The sequence below is a fragment of the Egretta garzetta genome, unplaced genomic scaffold (genome assembly GCF_000687185.1).
Source record: "Egretta garzetta isolate BGI_Z169 unplaced genomic scaffold, ASM68718v1 scaffold108, whole genome shotgun sequence".
Lineage (NCBI taxonomy): Eukaryota > Metazoa > Chordata > Aves > Pelecaniformes > Ardeidae > Egretta > Egretta garzetta.
Genome location: NW_009260614.1, coordinates 1,901,018 through 1,922,144, shown reverse-complemented (window position 1 = coordinate 1,922,144; position 21,127 = coordinate 1,901,018). Strand labels below are relative to the sequence as shown.

At 45.8% G+C, this 21,127-nt stretch overlaps 1 protein-coding gene across 4 annotated transcripts in view; it reads right to left on the bottom strand.

Annotated features, from left to right (window-relative positions):
• Positions 1-21,127, bottom strand: part of LOC104131883 (S-adenosyl-L-methionine-dependent tRNA 4-demethylwyosine synthase TYW1) — a 119,442-nt gene that overhangs the window by 50,389 nt on the left and 47,926 nt on the right. For all 4 annotated transcript variants that reach the window (XR_004842790.1, XM_009645099.2, XM_035900542.1 and 1 more), the window contains exons 11-12: positions 16,978-17,155; positions 13,009-13,144 (exon numbers count right to left, since the gene is read on the bottom strand). Coding sequence is in view for 3 of the 4 variants with exons in the window: in XM_009645099.2 (XP_009643394.1) it covers positions 13,009-13,144; positions 16,978-17,155 (314 nt within the window). In the remaining variant the exon portion in view is untranslated. The remainder of the gene's footprint in view (positions 1-13,008; positions 13,145-16,977; positions 17,156-21,127) is intronic.

The window sequence follows — 21,127 nt, the reverse complement described above, 5'->3', positions numbered from 1 at the left end:
GTGCAGGACCCGGCCCTTGGCCTTGTTGAACCTCACACCATTGGCCTGGGCCCATGGATCCAGCCTGGCCAGGTCCCTCTGCAGAGCCCTCCTCCCCCCCAACAGATCCACACTCCCGCCCAGCTCAGTGTCACCTGCAAACTCACTGAGGGTGCCCTCGATCCCCACGTCCAGGTCATGGATAAAGATGTTAAACAGAATTGGCCCCAACACTGAGCCCTGGGGGACACTGCTTGTGACCGGCCACCAGCCGGATTTAACTCCCTTCACCACACCTCACTCTCCAGCCAGTGTTTTACCCCACGAAGAGTGCCCCTCACTTAATAGTGCACAACTGTAACCCTGGCAGTGCAAGGAAGTCAAGGACAGCATTAAAATCAAGCTACAGACAAGGAGGGGAGCCCCAAAGAAGGGGACAAGGAAGAAAGTTTGCTTTGAACAGCAAAATATCTTAACATACAGATCAGAGATATTAAAGGAACAACTTGAATGGCATTCATTTGTGAACAACAACAAAAACAAAAAAAAACCACCAAAAAAAGGGATAAAAAGGAGTTTAAAAACAGAGCCCAACTTTAGCCAAACGTTTCTGCCTAAAGACTGAACTGAACCATGTCTCTTCAGATCCAGAGGAACCCAATCTCCCCCCCAACAGCTGCCAGGTGTTTGGTATTTTTAAGCCATCCCAGCACTTATTTATACACACAGCCAGAGACTTGGATGCTTCCTTACGGACCTCTGCAGTTGGGAAATCTCAGTCAGGAAAACAACATCCCACTGAAATTTTGCAGGGCTCTGAAAGAATAGTCCTCAAAATCAGTGCTTTTTGCTCAGCAACAGGGGACACAGGAAGGAAGAATAAACTGTATTTTAATTGTGTAGTAACAACAGTTTAAGTGAGCAATTACAGGATCATGAAAATGAAGAAGTATCGCGTCTGTAAGGTAAAAAGAGAATCTGTAATTTGACAAAATGTGAGCACTTTCACGGCTGTAACTCACAGACAGCAGCAGCCAGCAGCACAGACGTGACGGATGCGCGACTCGTGGCATGGCACATGGGCTTGGCCGAAGCCTGGGAAGGGGCTATTTTATTTAAGAGAATAAACTGACACTCATTATCTCAGGAAACAAACCAGCAATGCAACTTCAAGAGTCAAAGGATGAAAGCATAGATTAATTCACCATAAAAACAGAATTACCTTGTTAAAAATCACTCTTGCAGTCTGTGAAGCAAAGGATTTATGACATTTTTCTGGGTTTTGTCCAAATCATCTAAAAACAGGACTGAAAGCTCCACCATGATTTGCTGAAAAATCTGCCAGTTTCATTTAACAAAGAACAACATAAACAAGGAGCCTGAAATACATTTCTTTCTTATTGATTGAACAATCCTTGCAAGACTACTGCTCCTGTAAAGCCTTAACTCAGGAGTTAGGCTGTAAATTAGCAAACGTTATGGAAAGGTAAATAGGCTTTAAACATTTTAACTGCCCATCATATTAAACAGTTGAGCTCCAGCTTGAGCTGGGGACTGAGCGCAGTCCTGCACAGTGCTGGGGCAGTGAGGCATGCTGAGAGGTGCCGCCTGGAGAGGGGACATTCCTCATCTGAGCACACACGGGAGCGATGCTCCGCACAGGCAGCCTTGTGAAAGCAGCCCCTGAGCAGCGCTTGGGCAATGCTCTGCAGCACTCTCAGGGTCTGGAGATCAATCCTGCTGCAAAACAGCAGCAGTGGCTGCTGTTAACCCCCTCCAAACCCTTCTCACTAGCACCTACCTGAGCGTTCAGGTGCAGCACTGGGAGCCTTTGCAGGCTTTGTAGCTGGCTCTTCATTTTGAGCAGTTGGCCTCTGAGCTTTAGCCTCAAGGAACTGGATTTACAGGATTGCTCTCTACAGATACACTCTAGGAAAACTTGTAGAGTATCACCACTTCAGAGCAGGCAGCAGTACTTCTCATAGAACCATAGAATCCCAGGTTGGAAGGGACCTCAAAGATCATCTGGTCCAACCTTTCTGGACAAGAGCCCAGTCCAGACAAGATGGCCCAGCACCCTGTCCAGCTGAGTATTAAGAGTGCCCAATGTGGCGGAGTCAACCCCTCCCCTGGGGAGATTATTCCAATGGGTGACTGTTCTCATGGGGAAACATTTCCCTCTCGTGTCCAATCACAATCTCCCCAAGAGCAACTTGTGCCCACTGCCCCTTGTCTTCTCCATGGGACTCCTTGTGAAAAGGGAGTCTCCATCTTCCCTGTAGCCACCCCTTAGGTACTGGTACATGGTGATGAGATCCCCTCTGAGCCTCCTTTGCTCAAGGCCGAACAAACCCAGCTCTCTCAGCCTATGGCAGGCTTCCCAGCCCTTGGATCACCTTGGTGGCCCTTCTCGGGACCCCTTCCAGAGAACCCTACTTGAACCCCTAGCCCCTGCCCCATCATTTCCATCTGCTGAGAAGGTTTACCCCCCTGATTACCCCAGCATCACAGCCCAGCATCTGGAGGGACTGCAGACTGGCAGCTCACAAGGCAAGCATTGCTTCTGATTGCACAGGAGCTGCCACTACCTTTCTGCACAGCACTCTGCTCCCCTTGAAGCCACACAAAGATGCATCCAGCAATCCATGTCAGGCAGCCATCTCCATCTAGACATGATGAAAGCCACCACAAGCTCTTTTGCATGTCCCATGACCACTGGGTGACCACAGACCACACCCCTGACCTGGACTGCTTATACCTACTAGGGGGGACATCCCCATGTACAGCAGCTCTAAGGATGCCAGTCACTGGCATTAGTAAAGTTCATCTCAGCCCCACTCCTGTGCTTCATGTGCTCTCAAGTGCAGACACATGAGCATTTGGAAACCTTATTGCTCCCTATGACTGCCTTACAGGAGGGGGGAGCTGGGGGGGCAGGTGTCAGGCTCTGCTCCCAGGAAACGGGCGATGGGATGAGGGGAAATGGCCTCAAATTGTGCCAGGGCAGGTTTAGGTTGGACATTGGGAAAAATTCCTTCCCCAAAAGGGCTGTCAAGCACTAGAAGGGGCTGCCCAGGGAAGGGGGTTGAGTCCCCATGCCTGGGGGTGTTTAAAAGCTGGGCAGACGAGGTGCTTAGGGCCAGGGTTTAGTGGTGGGATGGCAGGGTTAGGGGAACGGTTGGGCTTGGCGAGCTTAAAGGGCTTTTCCAACCTGAACAACTCTACGAAGTAACTAAGCATCTCTGAGAGCAACCAGGTAAGATTCTCTTGAAGCATCACACAAAGCATAAGAGCTCTCATTTGCCACCATGCAGCATCCTGCCATCCCCACCTTGCTCAAAGTGCAGCATTGCTCCATCAGACTTGGAAGTCCATCCCCCACAGACAACTGCAAGAGAAGCAATGCATGGAAATAGAGGATTTAGAGCAGAATCAGAGGGACTGGCTCAACAGAGGCTGGATAAAGAAGGAAAAAGAATGAGTATCTTAAAACAGATCGTAGAAGTAATCCAAAGTCATGGCAAAAACCAGGGTTAGCATCATGGTCAAACTGCCAGGTCCCATTCCTGCAGAGCAGCCAGCTTCACAGACCTGCCTGGGTGCAAACCTCAGGCATGAGGCACCATGCCTGGCTACCGATGAGCTCCACCTCCTCACCTAGTTTCACCAAGGCACAGGTTTAACTGTTAAATTACCCACCTTCCACAACTGCAACTTATCTGCCTCTCTGGCAGCCTGAAGAAAAATGGCAGCTTTCTACTCAGGCAACTGCCAGAGCCTTTGACAGGAGCGCTGCCTAGCAAACGCCAGACGAAGATAGCCATGCTATGCAGTCTTTACTTTCTGTAAAGGAGTGAGTCCAATCTGTAACAATAATAAAATCTTGCACATTTCAAAGGCATTCATGAGCCTGACATACGGATTTTAAAATTGTGTTGATTCTTAAAGAAAAAAGATCATGACAAAGGGTTTAACAAAGTCCTAAGTGTCTCTGGATGCACAGTGCTACTTCTACTCCCACTTGAGGAGCCTGCTGTGGCAGGTACATGCTTGACATTACCTGAAACTCCAACATTTCGAATCAAAGCTTTTAGAGACACAGTCTCTAGGAAAAGCCTTCAGATCTTCCTACTTTCACAGAAAGCTGGGCTCTTCAGAAGAGCCTTATGTGGAGATAAGGCTCCTCAAGACTAGTAAGCAAATTTCAACACAAAGCCAGAATGAGATAAACGCAATGAAGCAGACAAATATTTTTGCAGGTCTGTAAAGTCACGTTAGTGCTATGGATCATCAAGTCTCCAGTTCCAGGGCTCATCACCACCTATACTCGCTATGCTCCTCCAGTTTTAGAACAGTTAGAAGAGATCATTTACAGTGCATCCAATATCAGTTCCTCCACCAAACAGACTTATGAGCAGGCAAGCATTCTTCTGGGATAACAAGAGGGAGATCCCCAAAGTAGTCAGCACAGTAATTGCACCTGACTATTGCACTTAGAAATGGCTGAACAGATTTGAAAGAAGCTGAGCTTACCCATCAGAAAGGCCTTAATTGTGTAAAAAAAAAAGTCACCTTTGATTTGCCAGTTTGCTTTGACCTTTTGTCACTGTTACTAATTACAGGCTTTCTGTGCTCAAGTACGTACAAGACAATAAACTCCACAAATTTATATGAAAGATGCTCCAGCAATTTAGCAGCTTCAGAGGAGACTCTGAATCTGTGTGATGTAGTTCCTGCATTTCTTACATTGGCAAATCCATCAGCAGTTTCATCCAAGGAGAAAATGCAGGACTTGGCTCTCAAGCGCACAACTTGCAAGTCAACAAGGCTCCAGATAGGTAACTTCAGCAGCTATGGAAACTATGGAGGGGGCACCTGGTTTGGGAGGTCACAGGCTGCCCCACTGATCACAACCATCACTTACACCCACCTCCAAGCATCCAAAGTTACAATTACCCAACATACAACACCAGCTCCCTTTGAATGCAACAAGGAAAACCAGCACTTCTTTACATGAGCTGGCTTACTGCCAAAAGTCAATCTGACAAAGGAAGTTTTGGGTCAGATTTTGCTCTTGTTGGTACTCAGGTAACCCCAAGAAGCTAAAATGGGAGCTGAGGAAAGAGATCACTGACAAGCAGAGCACTGAGGACATCACCGTTCCTTGAGCTCTGTACCACCTACCTGCTGCAGCACCCTGCCCTAAAGGAGAACCGGAGGAAGAGACCAAGCCCTCATCAGCTGCTTCAGCCCCAAATCAACTTGCTCAAATCACCTTCAGCAGCAGTTTGATCCAAGCATGCCAATCTCACCCCAAAACAGAGGGAAGCCTTCCCAGTGCCCACCCCACCAGATGACAATGCAACACTGAGCAGCCCTGGGGCACCAAGTCCGTGCGTTGCTTCAGCTACTTCTGCAAGCCGGGACACAGCAGCCCAACCGCTGTCATCCGAACACACCTGCACTGCTCAGAGGATTTCTCACCACTCCAAAGCAATAAGTCTTCCTGATTTTGTTTTCCTTGCACAATTCCATGTGTACTTTTCCTCCGCTTCAGAGAGGCACCAGCAGACCCGTTACCACATTCCCATAAAATCCATTTTCTTGTTTGGAGCATTTTCGCCTCAATTACACACTGACCATCCAAGATGAGAAAATAGATCACTCTTGCAGATGCTCTGTCAACTCATCTTCCCTGAAATGTCAAATGAATAGATTCAATGAGCCCAATAAACGCTCCTTATCTGAATCATCATGCTAGAGCAACTGATAATTGGGCAGTGAGTGGAGAAGTCCAACAGCTCCATTTAGCAGAATGCAATATTATGCAACGCCCTGTGCAATCCCAATCTATGGCATCTGGCCCAGTTACTTCAACTTTATAGGCTTAAATAAAAACATGTTTCAAAAATAAAGTGCAGATAGAAGTTTCCTTTGCCTAGTTGCCACAAGCAGAATTTTAGGCTCGCTCTTTCCTTTTTAAGAGCTCACATGAAAACACACACATGCTCTGTCTTCTCAGGGTGCTTTTACGTGAGGACAACTGCTCTATTTCACAACTAATGAATAAAAAAGTGAGGAGACATCCCCAGGACCACGGAGCCTGTTGGGATAAACTGGGAGTTCCGGCTCCCAAAGCCAAGCCCCAGGGAACAGAACAGCCCTTTGTTAGCAACTGGGTTATTAAAGAACAGAAGGCCTGGAAGGGGGAATAGGGACTGGTTTGAACCAAGTTCTCTAAAAGCCAAGTCTGGCATCTCTCATGGAGTCTCTAAGGAAGAGCTCAAGGCAAAAGAAAGATCAAGTTTAAGAAAGGGCAAGAACAGCAAATGCTTCTTAGACATTAAGTAGCAGAAAAGCTAGGCGAGTTAAATAGTGTGTGCTAGTTAAGGAGTGAAAGAGAAGGGTGAAGCTGGAAGAAGAGGAGGAGGGCCCTCTGTTTCTCCCATTCACACTTCACAGGTCAGAGCCCATTTCCAAAGGACAAGGGAAGGGGAAGCAGGGCCTCCTACCAACAAGGGTGGCAGCTGGGCAGCCTCTCCACAGCTGTAACTGGCACGAACAAACAGCAAGCAAATTGCCCATGGGCCTGGCTACCCCCAAGACCAGGCAGTAATGAGGAGGCCATCGATGTGGGATAATGGACAAAGCATTGGGCAAGGGCTAAGAGAACATGGATTTTACCCTCACCTCCACCCTGGGCTCGCTGGGTGGCCAGAGAAGCCTTGCCTTCGCCCCCAGCCCCACTATCATGTCTTCATAAGACACACAGCAACGACCAGCAGCTTGGAATAACACATCATTTTGACTGAAGTGTGTTTATGAATGCTTTTCCCCTTTTCTTGCCTGCAAGCAAACCAAGAGGTACTAGAACAGGAAGAAGAAACAAGATTTCACTCCCTCTGCAGCCAAGAATGCCGCTGAAGCCTCATGCAGATTGCTGCTCACTGTAAGCTAAGCTGAAAAGAGATGTATTTCAGAGACAATAACTTAATATTAAACATCATACCTTTGTAACACTCATCACATTACATTTCAAAAAGCTTACACCACAAGTCTCATTAGCAAAACCATTAAAATAAGCACACAGCTGGTGGAGAGCAGTTACTGTGCAGAAGAGTCAAATTCTTCTAAATTTATAGTGGCAAAATTGATTACTGATTCTAACATCTGTTGTGAATTTTAAATTCTCCTTAAAAAGTCACTTCACTCAGAAGCATCAGACCAGGCTCAAACCAGCTCCCCTCCTCCAGTAACCACAGAAGTAATCTCCATGCAAATCAAATGTGCTCTTTTCATAAAAGCAATTGTTACTGCCATGTATTATATAATAAGCACCAAAACATGCTTAAGGTGTAACTCGGTGTATTTACACTAAGTTTGTAATCACGTAGAAGCCAAGGGTAACTTTGAAGAAAGGATCACATTGGAAGAAAAAAAAGACTAAAGTAAACAGCACCAGATGCAAGCCTGAAAATGTTTAAATATGCAAGCTGGCATCTTCATCATCCCAAAATGTAAGAGTAACTACCTGTAAGCAGCATGCAAATGCAGAACTGGAAGATGGTAATAGGAGACTGCCCTGGCAAGACCCCCACCTGGAGCACTGCGTCCAGTTCTGGGCTCCTCGGTTCAAGAAAGATGAGGAACTCCTAGACAGAGTCCAGAGGAGGGCAACAAAGCTGAGGGGACTGGAGCATCTCCCCTATGAGGAAAGGCTGAGGGAGCTGGGCTTGTTCAGCCTGGAGAAGAGAAGGCTGAGAGGGGATCTCATCAACACATACAAATATCTTAAGGGTGGGTGTCACAAGGATGGAGCCAGACTCTTCCCAGTGGTGCCCAGTGACAGGACAAGGGGCAATGGGCACAAAGTGAAGCAGAAGAGGTTCCAGTTGAACGTGGGGAAGAACTTCTTTACTGTGAGGGTGACAGAGCACTGGAACAGGCTGCCCAGGGGGGCTGTGGAGTCTCCTTCTCTGGAGATATTCAAGCCCCACCTGGATGCTGTCCTGTGCACCCTGCTCTGGGTGACCCTGCTTGAGCAGGAGGGTTGGACTGGGTGATCTCTGGAGGTCCCTTCCAACCCCTGCCATGCTGGGATTCTGTGATTCTGTAAGACAGTTTTGTATTTCATGCCTTCCTCTGGACAAGCCATCTCCAGCACCTACCAGCAAGCAGTACACAAGCATCACAGATGCCAAATCCATGTACCATCAAATATGTGATATCCTAGGACAAGCAGAGGTAAGAGTTTTCCTTCTAGGTCTTCTTTTTAATAGGAAAAGAAAGGAGAAAAAAAGACATTTGCTATACCTCACCCACAAAACCATGACCCTGTTTCTCTATGAAACCTTAATTCCCTTGAAGTAGGGAAAAAAAAGTGAGGGCAAGGTTTTACCCAGGATCTAAAGCAAGAGTTGCATATGATGTCTAAAGACCAAGTCTAATCGACTTCCAAAAAGTGCCACTAAGCTCTCTTTTGCTTTTTGTGACCCTCCTGGAAGGGCAGGAAGGATAAGGTTCTGCTTCATCATCAGTTCCTGCAATGCCATAACATCTATTAACCTAAAGGGTTTTGTCCCGTGTTTGCTTTGTGTGTGGCTCCAATCTGTTTAAGAGAATGTTGGCACCCATCCCCTGAAAGTTAAAGCAGTTCAGCAATGCCTACTTGGCATCTGGCAGCACAGCAAGTACTATATGGTACAGCATATCAAGCAGCTTGGACAGGATTTATCATGATTAAGTCAAGAAGATACAGACAGAAGAGGTCACACCACATCAAGGTCAGTAGAGTGCTCCTCAGAGCACACGAGTGACACCAAGGACCTTATCCTCACCCAAGCCCATGAACATCCATGGAGCAGCTGCCACTTACTTCAAGACTTGTCTTGCTCTCTCAACAGGTAGAAAAAAGCATGCTCAGAGATGTTGTAGTGTAGTGTTGAACCACAAACAGGGCATGTTCTGCTGGTTTGCTGTATTGGGTTGGGTTGAGATGGAGTTAATTTTCCTCATAGCAGCCCTCATGGTGCTGTGCTTTCCATCGGTATGTAGAAGTGTGCTGATAACACCCCAGTGTTTTGGCTACTGCCAAGCAGTGCTGGCACAGCATCAAGGCTGTGTCTCCAACATTGTCCACCACTACCACCAGTGGGCTGGGAGGGGATGTAGCCAAGACACCTGACCCAAACCAACCACAGGGATATTCCATACCATGTGACATTGGCTCAGATATAAAAAGCTAAGGGAAAGGAAGAGGAAGGGGGGGGGGCATTTGTCTTCTATAACATGTTGTCTTTTGGAGCAACCCCTATGCACACCAAAGCCCTGCTTCCCGGGAAGTGGCTGGATATCACCTGCTAATGCAAAGTAGAGAATAAAATCTTGTTTTCCTTTTGCTACCACACGCAGCTTTTGCTTTTGATTAAACTGTCTTTATCTTGACCCACGAGTTTTTTTTTTCCTTTTCCATCTCATTTTCTCCCCTCCTGTCCTGCTGGAGAGGGGAGTGACAGAGCAGCTTAGTGGCACCTGGCATCCAGCCAAGGTCAATCCATCACATAAGCCCATCAGCATCCTTTCTCCAGTTATTTCCAAAGTGCTTGGGTAGAAATCTGTAAGGACTTTTGCTGTACTAAGTCACTGCATCCCCACTTCATTTATCAGCAACTCAGTGGGGGATTCCCATTTGTCTCAGTCAACATCCCTATCACTTGGGAAAAACTCTGTGATTTACAGACAACAAGGACAACAGTTTTTAAAATTTCTCAAGCTACAGAATCCAGTCTAGTAACAGAGGGAAACAGAGCACAAAGTCCAAACACAAATGGATCACAAGTCTGACTGCTGGTGGATGAGAGCTCAAAGAACATCGGTTCCTTATTTTCTTGCTCAGACAGCACGTTTGGTTAATGGTGGTTTTGGAAAAAAGCATCAACTTGATCATAAAACTTCAAGGGATGGAAAATCTACCTCTTCCCTCCTGAGCTTCTGGACCCTTGTTATTAATTTGTACCTCATTTCCCGCTTGGATATAGCATTATGAAGCAGCAATGGCTGGAAGAAATGCCTTTCAACCACTGGAACAGAGATGCCTCATCCTTATGATGAGAATGAGGATTCACATCCTTAGTGCTTCCTCCACATGCTTGTCTATCAAGTCAAGTCACTTCTCAATCGTCCTGATGAACTCAAGGCTGTCAGAGGACGAGACAAGACTTCTCAAACACAACATTTGGAAAGGGCACATCCTAAATTGCACATGTTAAGGTCTTTTTCCTCTCAATTTAAATTGGAGGGCAGAAGGCGCATGACAAGAAACAAATGGAGCCTATCTGGTGTTTAACAAACTCCTCTCTCAAGAAACATTTCTCAGCATAGATAATTTAACATAAAGATGATCTCAATGAGAATCATTCTAGAAAGGACAAAACTTGCTTCAAATAGCAGCAAAGAGGGTTTCTTGCTGTTGTTGCAGAAAGAAAAGAAAAACAATCTTTTGGGATATTTATTCCTGAACTTCCTTTGAAAACAAGTGTAGCAACTAGTCACCAACATGCTGTATGATGCTGCCAAATCATACTGGGAACAAGTCATTATTAAATTCACTCCTTTAAATGAAGGACTCAAGAACTTTGTGTGGAACTTCAGTCAAATCATTATCAGGATAACTATCTCTCACTAGGGCAACTAATTCAAAACTCACCCCTTTGCTCAGGCCTTCTCATTTCTATTTTTAACAAGAATCAGCCTGCTTTTCAGCAGCAGGAAAGAGAACAGCCAAGAACAACATCCTCCCTCCTTTCTCATCTAGGACTGTGTCCTCTCCTCTTCCTTTCTCCCACTCATCTGTTTCAATTTTGCATTTTGCAGCAGGACCTGCCTGTAGCCGCACATCCTGCAGCACCGAGCCCAGAGCCCTGGGGACAGCCAGCAGGGTAACAGTGCAGGAACAGCACTTGCCAAACAACAGCAAGCACAGCAAGGTACAGCTTGTGTTTTTAAAAACTCCCTTTGCCCATTTTTGTTTATTTTTTCAATGTGCAGAGATCAAACCTATCCATGATTCTTATTAGCAGTGACTCACATCAGCTGCAATGCCAGCTTGTCTCAGTCTCAGGAGAAATGAATAAGCCTGGACAGTTTGTCAGGCAGTGTGAAAATACAGGACTTGTATTTTGTTTCCAGATACATTAGCATCACTTTCCCAACACAATGCATCAGCGCTTCCCCACCTATTCCAGGACAGGAGCTTCCCCACCTATTCCAGGACAGGAGCTGTAGTTCTCAAGAATCAGTAGATGCATTAGCTTCCACCACCTTTCACTCATCACAGCCCTATAGAATGGTGCTTAACATCGCACATGAACACCATCAATGTGCTCAGAAGGAAAAGAGAAGACACTTCTGCCCAGAAGCGGTTTGAGATCATTTTTGGGTACCACAACCATGTATAACATTAAGAGAAAAACCTAACAGCCAGCAGCTTCCTCAAGACTTCTTGCTGTCCGCCGCATGTGACGATGCAGCTGCGCAGGGGCTGGCAGAGCAGTGCATTACCAACTGGAGCAGCTATTAATTGGCTCTTGTGTTATCAGTGTTTCAAGGACCCTTCAAAGTGCAGTTGCTTTGAGGAGAACACACACCTGCTAGTTGAGCTGCTTTTTCCTCTCCCCTTCACCTTGACCAGAGTATTTTTAGCTGTATGGACAGACTTGCCAATACTTTCACCTTCAGTTCTTCACAAGGAAATTCTGACAACACACAGCAATGAATGAACCACATCTATCCAGGGTCAAAAAAGGCAGAAGAAAAGAAATAATGGGCAGAAGCAAGTTCCCAAAAGGCTTTTTCAATATTTTTGCCTTCAATATTTTAGCTCCCCTTCTTTCCACAGCCTCCTCTACTCACACAGACAACTCGGTAAGTTTGTACCTGATTTCAGTAAACTCAGAGTTTGGCCTGAGATTTTGCTCATCGAGATCAGCCAGCACTCTTGCATGCAAACAGCTCGATCAAGCTACTCACATGCCTTTGCAGAAGAAAGTGTCGCCCAGTTACACTGAGCCTCCCAGATCTACTAATGTAAGTACATTTGGCAGAAAATGGTCCAACTTTGTCATCTCAGAAGGCAGAAAAACTCATTATTCAAATGAAACAGCCTCTCTTGTCTGTTCATCTCAGCAGGTAACATGTCAACTTCTGCCAAATCAGTAAACAGACGTGCTTGCTTCCATCACAGCACAGTATCAGTAAATAAAAGAGGGAAGACACGCTCATGAAGCACTATTCTTATTAATTCATGTGATGCTGGGACCACAAGTGCTTCATTAATTACTACAAAAACTGTTACACGGTAGACTAAGTTCTGAGCTGGCAGCAGCAGACAAGATCCCATGGGCCCGCAGGTCACTGCTCAGCAGTCTCAGATGGACACAAACTACTGCAAACCACTGACGGCATAAAGGATCACCCTTGCTATTACGTTCAGATCTACTGTTTTGGGCAAATCTTCCAGAAATAAGCAGATTTCTACATAGGATGAGGCTAACTAGCACTAGTAAACTCCAGCACACATATTTTAATGTCCTTCATGTGATGCCGTTTCAAGGGAACCTTTGGGAACCAGTGCTAAGGGCCACAAGGGGTTTTATAACTCTTCCTAGGCTTCCCTGAATGCCCAGTTTTCCTTAAGCAGCCTGCTTTCAGTGTAAACACTTCATTAGGAAACCTTCTACTATTTTATAATCTCTTCATCTCTCATACCATCTTTTATTCACAGCAGAGTTTACTGTCCCATTTGACACACATTCTGTTCTCCTTGTGTCATTAAAATTCTCCCCACATGGAAAACTGATCAAACTCACTGGGCTTTATACACCTTAACATACAAAACAAATATGCTCCCAGCACAGCCAAAACCCACTCCACGGTCCATCTAACGCCTCTCAGGTCTTCTACTTTTATCCTAAGTAGGTGAGGTGCAGAAGGAAGGAAAAGATATTTTAAAATGCATTCTTAATTGGGTACCTTTTCAGACAAGGCCTTTAAACTGTCTAGAAACCTCTGCCAGAAATCCTTGAAGAGGGGTCGATCAATTCTCTTCAGGCTCTCTTTGGTGCTGGCATCCACACTGACGTACAGCTGCGTTACGGGCTCAAGGTTCCTTGGAGATAAAAAGGGAATTGTTGTTTGCAGACATTACCACTAGCTGGATTTGTGCCTTCCTATCAAAGCACACAAAATACAGTTATCTCCAAACAAGCTGCTCTGCTGGTCCAGTAGCGAGAGGAGCTATACAGTGTTTACAGGGAAAACTATCCAAGTCCAGTGGTTCATCTCTGCCAAGTGACCATCATCTTAATAGCAAGACGTTACAACCTACTTTCAACAAATAATACACCCCAAAGCTAAGAACATCACATACAGAGGCCTTAGCTGACATTTTAATTATTTTCTCCTCACTGAACTGGAACATATTTCACCCCAGTGTTGCTGTAACGCATTCAGAAGGGCTTCCCAAAGCAGGCTGCCAGGGGTTCAGGCGAGGCGCTGAAAGGTTCTGCTTCTCACTACAGCCCCCATGGTTACAAACCATAAGGCTCAGCCCCTTCCCCAAGATCTCTTCGCTCTGGCCCATGGAAAAATAATCCTATTTAATAGAACTACAGCCATAATTCAGCCAGTTTCTATTGCTGGACACATTGAACTTACCTGACCTGCAGCTAGCATCATCAGTCAAATAATTTTTTTGAAGGGAAATCAAAGCTGTTTTGAAAATAAAAGCAAGCACAATCCCCCAACGCATTCTCCTTCCACTTCCAAGGCTCTTATTTCACATAAATCCTGCAGTACAGTCTTTCTGGTCACATAGTGCCGGTGAGCACAGCATCTGTGAGCCCAACACCAGTAACTTCTAAAAAGATTAAACCTCCTCTGCTGTGTGAAGAGCCTGGGTCGAGTCTAATCCCTTCCATAAACCCCCAGGGTATAAAGGAGAAGCAGCAGCGCTGCAGTCCATTAGCGAAGGGATAATGAAGGGCATTAAGAGGAACAACCTGAAACAAGCTCCCTTGTCACAGACAGAACTGGTAAAGCCAGGGAGCGTAACACACATCCACCCCGATGGCATCTTCCAGCCCAGCATCTCCAAGATGAAATGACATCCTAATTGTACCCTGTAACTCCAGCGCTTCGGTTTTAGGACCACATTTTGAAAGCAGTTTTCGTGAGGTCTGTTAACAAGCAGGCTATAGTCCCAGCTTGATTTGGTTCTTTATAGAAGATGAGAAGAAATTAGAAACTATTGTTCAGCTGCCAAACAGTGCCACCTAAAAATACACTAACCCCCCCCTGCCCTCCCCAAAGGTGACAAAGGGACAAGAACTGTCTAGAACGAGACTGAGCAGAGCTCTTATTGGAAAAATCCACTTAACGTGGACACTCAAACCTATCTAAACGTATTTAGACAGAAGAACAAAAAAGCCCAGAAGAAATTTAACATTTTTGGTTAAAAACCCCTGGTTTGTAAACAAGCTTGTCTGGACTGGCAGCCCAAAGCCACAGTCTCCAAAAAATGACCAAATGTTCTAGGCATAAGTGAATTGAAGCATTTTGTTTCAAAGAACATAGCCAAAATACTCTTCTTTACTTAATGCTGCATTTGCCTAATTAAAAGGGGACTTGGTGAAGACGGGAGCGAGCATTTTTCAAACCATGAGCTGAGAAAAGAAATCATCTCCTCTGCAAGGATCTCAATCCTAAGGACAGGCAAGAGCCAGACGCGTTGTTATACTAGAGAAAGTGAAGGAATTAGAAGATATCCCGGGGAGGGATTTCTGTCCCACGTTGGCCAAAACAGCAGTCCACAGGGCTCTGTCATGGCTGGGACTGGAGCCAGGACAGCCCCATGCACACTCTGACAAAGGGGAACAAGGAGGAGGGGCAGTCCTGGGTCCAGCCAGCACCAGGGAGGAGCAGAGCACAAACCAATGTCTGGGAACACAGTGACATTTCCTAATTAACAGGAAACTTAGTTGCATGGTACTAGGATGGATTTGCCAGTGTTCCTCTTAAGCTTTTGGTTGTAATTTCTGAGCTAGCTTAGAAAGCTAAGATCAAATTCAGGGCATTTACCATGTATGAACTTGGGCAGGAAGCATGGCCAAATAGCACAGCACAACTCAAGAGCAATAAATCGACTTCAGGCCACCAGCCACGAGGTGGTTTCACAAGCCAGGCAGGACAGAGCCTAGTCAAGGATACAAAGAACAGAAACAACAATATAATAAAAATGAGCATTTGCTTATGAGCAATAATAAGCATCTGCTCATTATTATTATTATTATTGATGCTCATAAATGCAGACACATACGCAAGGGTTCTTGTTCACTAATCAGAAACAAGAGGAGGAAGAGGACAAGAGCCAGGTAACTGCTCAGTACAAGCTCACGTGCAATAAAACTGTCCTCGCTTTATGAAAACACATGTGTGTCTGGAGGTAGATGAGGCTGCAGTCCAATTACAAAAGGAGGAAGAGAAGAGGAGGGAGGAAGGCATAGGCAGCACCCACTGGAGACCTCATCTAAACTCCTAGACTAAACTCTAGGTTCCTCACCTAAACCCAGCGATCACACCAGGCCATGCTCCCCATCCGGATGCTGGATGCCAGAGGTTGTGCTGCCTGGTTTAGGACTAACTTTCAGACTATAGCTCCCCTCTGCCGACAATGGAAAAAGCAAGCTCGGTGTATACTTCAAGTCCCATATTAAGCAAATCATTTGGTTTGATGAGCCAAAGATTAGTTGCAATTTTTAAGACAGCAAGACTAGCATTTTATCACTTTCTTGTTTCTTTTTAAAAGTGTTCAGCAGATCCTAAGGAATGCAACTTCAAAATATAGTGCATGCTCTTTTTAAAACGCTATTTTTAGGAAAGAACAATTTCTGTCTATCAAGCACATAATACATGACTTAAAGTAACTTGATTACACAATTATTCAATCATTTGGAATGCCTTTGTAGTGTATAATTACTCACTCAAAAATTGCATGCCCACCCCCCTCACTGCCATATTCAGACCACGGGAAGGAAGCGAAAAGGAAGCTCTACCAGAAAGTGCTAACACAGAGGGGCATTGAGCTGAAACAGCAGGCTGAGCGACATCCCAAATCCACCCTGCATACGGCTCCACCAAGGCATTCACAGAACTCCAGGGTCAGACTTTGACAGCGTTATCAGCTGACTGTGTTCTGACAAGCTCCCAGCTACCTTGCCACTCACATTGCGTGCTGCGCTTCCTTCCTACGTTGCTTCCGATTTCATTAAAAGCAGTCTGGATGCTCAGGAACATCAGAAAGAAGGATTCTTTGCATTTGTAAAGACTCTTTCAGAGTTCATTAGAACACTGTGAATGCTGAGCTCAAGTCCCTCTCAGAGGGAGGTTAAAAGCTACTGATCCCACTTTTGCAGACAAGTGTGCGCTTTTCACCCATTCTTATCCTGCACTCTGGGTCCCGCTGGAGATGCTAGGCTGTACAGATCTTTGGTTTGAGCAGTTATGGCTGGTCTTATGGAGTTAGAGCAAAGATCAGACTGCAGGAGACGCACACAAACCCAAAAGGCAGTTTAGGTGTTCAGTCTCCTGCTCTAGCTGTCAGAAACACTCACACCAGTTATCCAGTGCCCAAGCACAAAATGCAGCTCGCTCGCTATTCTTCCCTCGCACCTCCAGGAGGTACTATATTACATTCTCTTCACTTTCAGAAGAAACCACACTAAGAGACACAGAGAAGAAAAATCAAACTGGGGGAGAGAAAGAGATGAGAAAAAGCACAGGGAGATTAAGATTAAAATCAAAGAGAAACCAAATGGAACCCAAATGGGTTTTTTTCATTGTCAGTGCTCATGCAGAGCTGACACTGATGAGCAATAAAATAGAATTAAAACACAGGTCAGCACTCAAATGCTTTAGCAGGGAGGTGTTTTGTCCAGCTCTTACCTAATCTCATCTGGGAATTGTGCATTTGTAACCAGGAAACTGGAGATGCCATGCTGGTGCAGGAGCCTCACGAAGCGGTTGATCTCTGGGTACATGATGGGCTCTCCCACCAGCGAGAGTGCGCAGTGCTTTGCCGTCATCGCTTCCTCAAAGCGATCAGCTTTTACTCCCGACACACCTGCGGAAAGAGGGAAAACAGGCTTAAATCAACTAAAACCCCCTCCCCAAACCACGCATCCACATCTAAAATAGACCCTGGCACATGGAAGACTCAGCAAAACCAGCTGGAACCCTCCTGAGCCAGAGGGGACACCAGGCCACAGGCAGTGCCCTCTGAGCCAGCTCTTCAGGAATCCACAACACAACATACATGGAGCTCAGGGCTTTGCGTGCCCTGTTAACTACTGCAAGCCATTTTCTAGTAACATTTGAGTCAAGCTTCCCATTGCTAAGACCTCAATGATGCTCCCCAAATACTGAGACAGAAACACAAGAGCCAGTTTAATGCCACTTCAACCAGGCATCAAAGAAAATCCAGTTATGTCTGTCTCTGCTGCTGACCCCCCATACCAGCAACCACGTGAAATGCAACTGGAGGGATGCATTCAAAAAGAAAACCCAACACATGACACCGTCCTCAACAGCCAGAGACATTTCAGTGTGAAGAGGAAAACACAAGGAGCTCAACTGTAGCGTAAAACATAAACGACCCCATAAAAATGCTATCTGCATGTTCAACCAATCTGAGTCACATTTATTATACCCATGGGAGGGCAGGGGAGAGGCAAATACTCCTCCAGCCCCTCCATATCCGACCAAGTGCTCAGGACCCTGCACAAAATCATCTGACTACAAACAAGCTTTTGTTCCAAATACATCACTTCACATTTCCTTGACGTGCCTTGATGTACTCGAATAATATCTGAGGTTTTGGATTGGGGGTTGGTCTGTTTAAAAAACAAAACAAAACAAACACTTGAGTCTGAAACCAGGTCCTCAGCTCACCTCTCGTTGCCTAGATGCTGGAGCTCAAGCAGTACAGAAAATTACATGCTATGCTGCAAAGCCAAGATAAAAAAAGAGGTGTTTGTGGATATTGCCTCAGCCTCACGTAGAAAAGCTGGTTTGTGATCAGAGCAAAGCTCAGTGCATTTTAAACCAGCCAGGATCAGTCCTGAGTAAGTGACAGGACTAATGGTTATTCTGCAGAAACTTGCCAGTACTAAATGAGAACTTTATTTGAAAAGAAAGAAGCATCTCCAACACACACGAAGATTAAAAGACTAACTTTTGTATTTCTACAGCTTCTGTAAGTCATTTTTTGAATTAATTGATTTCTCTCTCTCAGCATCTTGCAATTGGACTACGCTAATTACCATGCCAGCTTTATAAGGAGACAGAAAAAAATTCCAACAACACGTGAAGTTTGAGAGTTACCTTCTCAAAGCAGTTTAAAACAAATCTGGCATATAGTAAATACACTCCAGAGGAGGGTAGAGGTTTTGTATGCGATCACTGCGTATGGCGTGCAGCAGGTCCAACACAAGTGCAGGAGCCTGGAGCCGCAGGACCTCAAGAAGCCTTTGCAAGAGGCAGTGGCATACAGCTTTCGGCTCCTGCCGAGCTCAGATCTCTGAGCACGCAGCCAAGCCTCCTTTGATCAGCACATCTCCTTTGAAAAGCTGATTCCAGCTGCTCTCCTACTGGTGCGCTTTAATTTGGGAAAGAAAAGCATCATCTGGCACATCACCCTAGAGAGGCTGGTGGTTGACTTCAGGTACCCCTCTGCAAGTACCTGGACACCAGCGCCCAGGTGACCGGGGATACAGAGATCCTGTTTTATCCATTCTTACAGCAAGACACATGGGTGGTCTTGAGATTTCCCAGTTCAGGTCATGCATTTTGGGGGTTTTGTTGTTGTTGTTTTTTGAAGGGTTTGTGTTGGGTTTTGTTTTTTTTTTTCCCCCCCCATTTTTCCCCAAGTTGAACCAGGGCTGCATTATCAAGACCTCCACTCTCCTATTTTTGAATTAAGTTTCCATTCTGTGTCTGCCCTTCGCAAAGGCACAGAGATTTACTAGTCACTACCTAGAAAATGCATCCATCAAATAAACTACTTCACGCCTTCCCACCTCAGCTCCCTACCAGGAAGCTGTCTTTCCAACAGTTACTCTAAAATAGAATTATGTGACATTAAGTAACATCTATGGTCTTCAAAACCAGTACAAACTATGGCAACAATAAAACAGAAGATGACATATCATAATCTCTAAAAGCATGCATAGGGACTCTTACAGGACAGAGGGCAATCCTCTAGGATATCCTATAGGATAGAGGGTCCCAAGAATTCTTCTGTTCCCTCAAAGATGATCTCATTTTTACTGCGATGCATGGAATTGATAAAGATCAGATTAGCTCACCATTTCTCATGGCACACAGGTGTCTGTACATGCACACCCAAATGCAAAGTTGTGGTACTGTTACTAGAAAGAGCACCAATTTATTCAAACAGTTCTGGGTATTATCTCAGCAGCATCACCAGACCCTCAAGAGCCCTGAGGGCTCAGCCAAGACATTTTCCCCCATGCTTTTCCACTCCAGTAGCCCAAATAGTCCAGTCTGCTCTACCTTGGCAGTCAGCATTCAAACATCTCAGCAGACGCACGCAGCACCCTGCTGGGAACTCCCCCAGAGTCCCCATGGCTGCCCAGCCAGTGCTGCGAAGCCCAGCTGCAACTGCCCTCCCTCTTCAAAGCAGCAATCTGGTCCATCTTGCTGCTCCAATCTTGGGGGGATTGTGGTTTTTTTTCTTTTAAAATCAATCCTAATAAAATCCAACTTGCTATTTGTGGAGCACTGCCAAGTTTGCTGGAAGCAGACAGTCACATTTTCTGCCTGAGGCACTTCCAACCTGGACAGAGCACAGCCCCAGCATGGCAGCACACATGGGACTTGTGTCCTGTAAGACACTGCACATCTTTTAACTCTCCCTGGCTTCAGCTTACTGCAGTGTTTCAACTCGATTTTGCTTCCACTGATTCCACTCTAACGGTATTTTCATATGCACCTCAGGGAAGCGACAGTGTAAAATCCACAAAATGTAACAGCGAGCAACTGGGCTTTTCTTCCTGATTTTTCTTCTCCTTAATAAACCCTTTGCATTTAGGCTTCCAAGACAGGAAGCATGTTGCCATCTATCACTCTGAAGAAGTAACACATCTTTTCTTTTTCCATTTTGCAGAACAGCTTTAGTCCAGAGCCTTTTTTTGGTCTTTCTCCTTCCCAGGTCAAGTGTAACCATGCTGAGGATGCACATGCAAGTTTCAGGGAATATTTAAGAATTTGTTTAATGGAAAATAAGGTCCAAAGAGAGAACTGGGATGTCCTTACAGACCTCTCGACAATTTAGGAATATTTTCAGATGCTGCCAAGTCCATCTATAATCTTTCCCTCTCCCCAGCCCTTTTTGGAAAGGCCCCAGGGGGTGGTAAGGGAAGGAGAAGGTTGGTTATTCCTTAGTCTGAAGTTGGGTTTAAACAGATTCCTGCACTCAGCTTTCAGAAGGTAGGGCTTTCAAGCATCAACAGAATAACTTTTGCTTTTCACCTTTCCTTAGTGCAAACAGCACATATTTCTGCCCTACAAGGGCAACACTTTCATCACACTGCACAGCTCAAGGGCACCTCCTGCCTCCCCAAGCATACCCTCCATGAGCCATCAGCAACTACCTGCAAACCTAGTCATCCCTTTAAACATCACAGGGCTTCTTCCTAAGCAAATATAAATTACCATTTTGAGTCAAGTCCTGCCTCATGAAAAGGAGGCGGGGTGTTATTGATGTCACTGGTCCAGGTCACAGCAACCCCAGGCAACATTCCAGGCATGGGGAAGAGTGGCTGGAAAGCTGCCCAGCGGAAAAGGACCTGGGGGTGTTGGTCAACAGGCAGCTGAATATGAGCCAGCAGTATGCCCAGGTGGCCAAGAGGGTCAAGGGCATCCTGGCTTGTATCAGGACAGGTGTGGCCAGCAGGAGCAGGGCAGTGACCGTGCCCCTGTCCGGGGCACTGGTGAGGCCGCCCCTCGAATGCTGGGTTCAGCGTTGGGCCCCTCACTCCCAGAAGGACATGGAGGGGCTGGAGCGTGTCCAGAG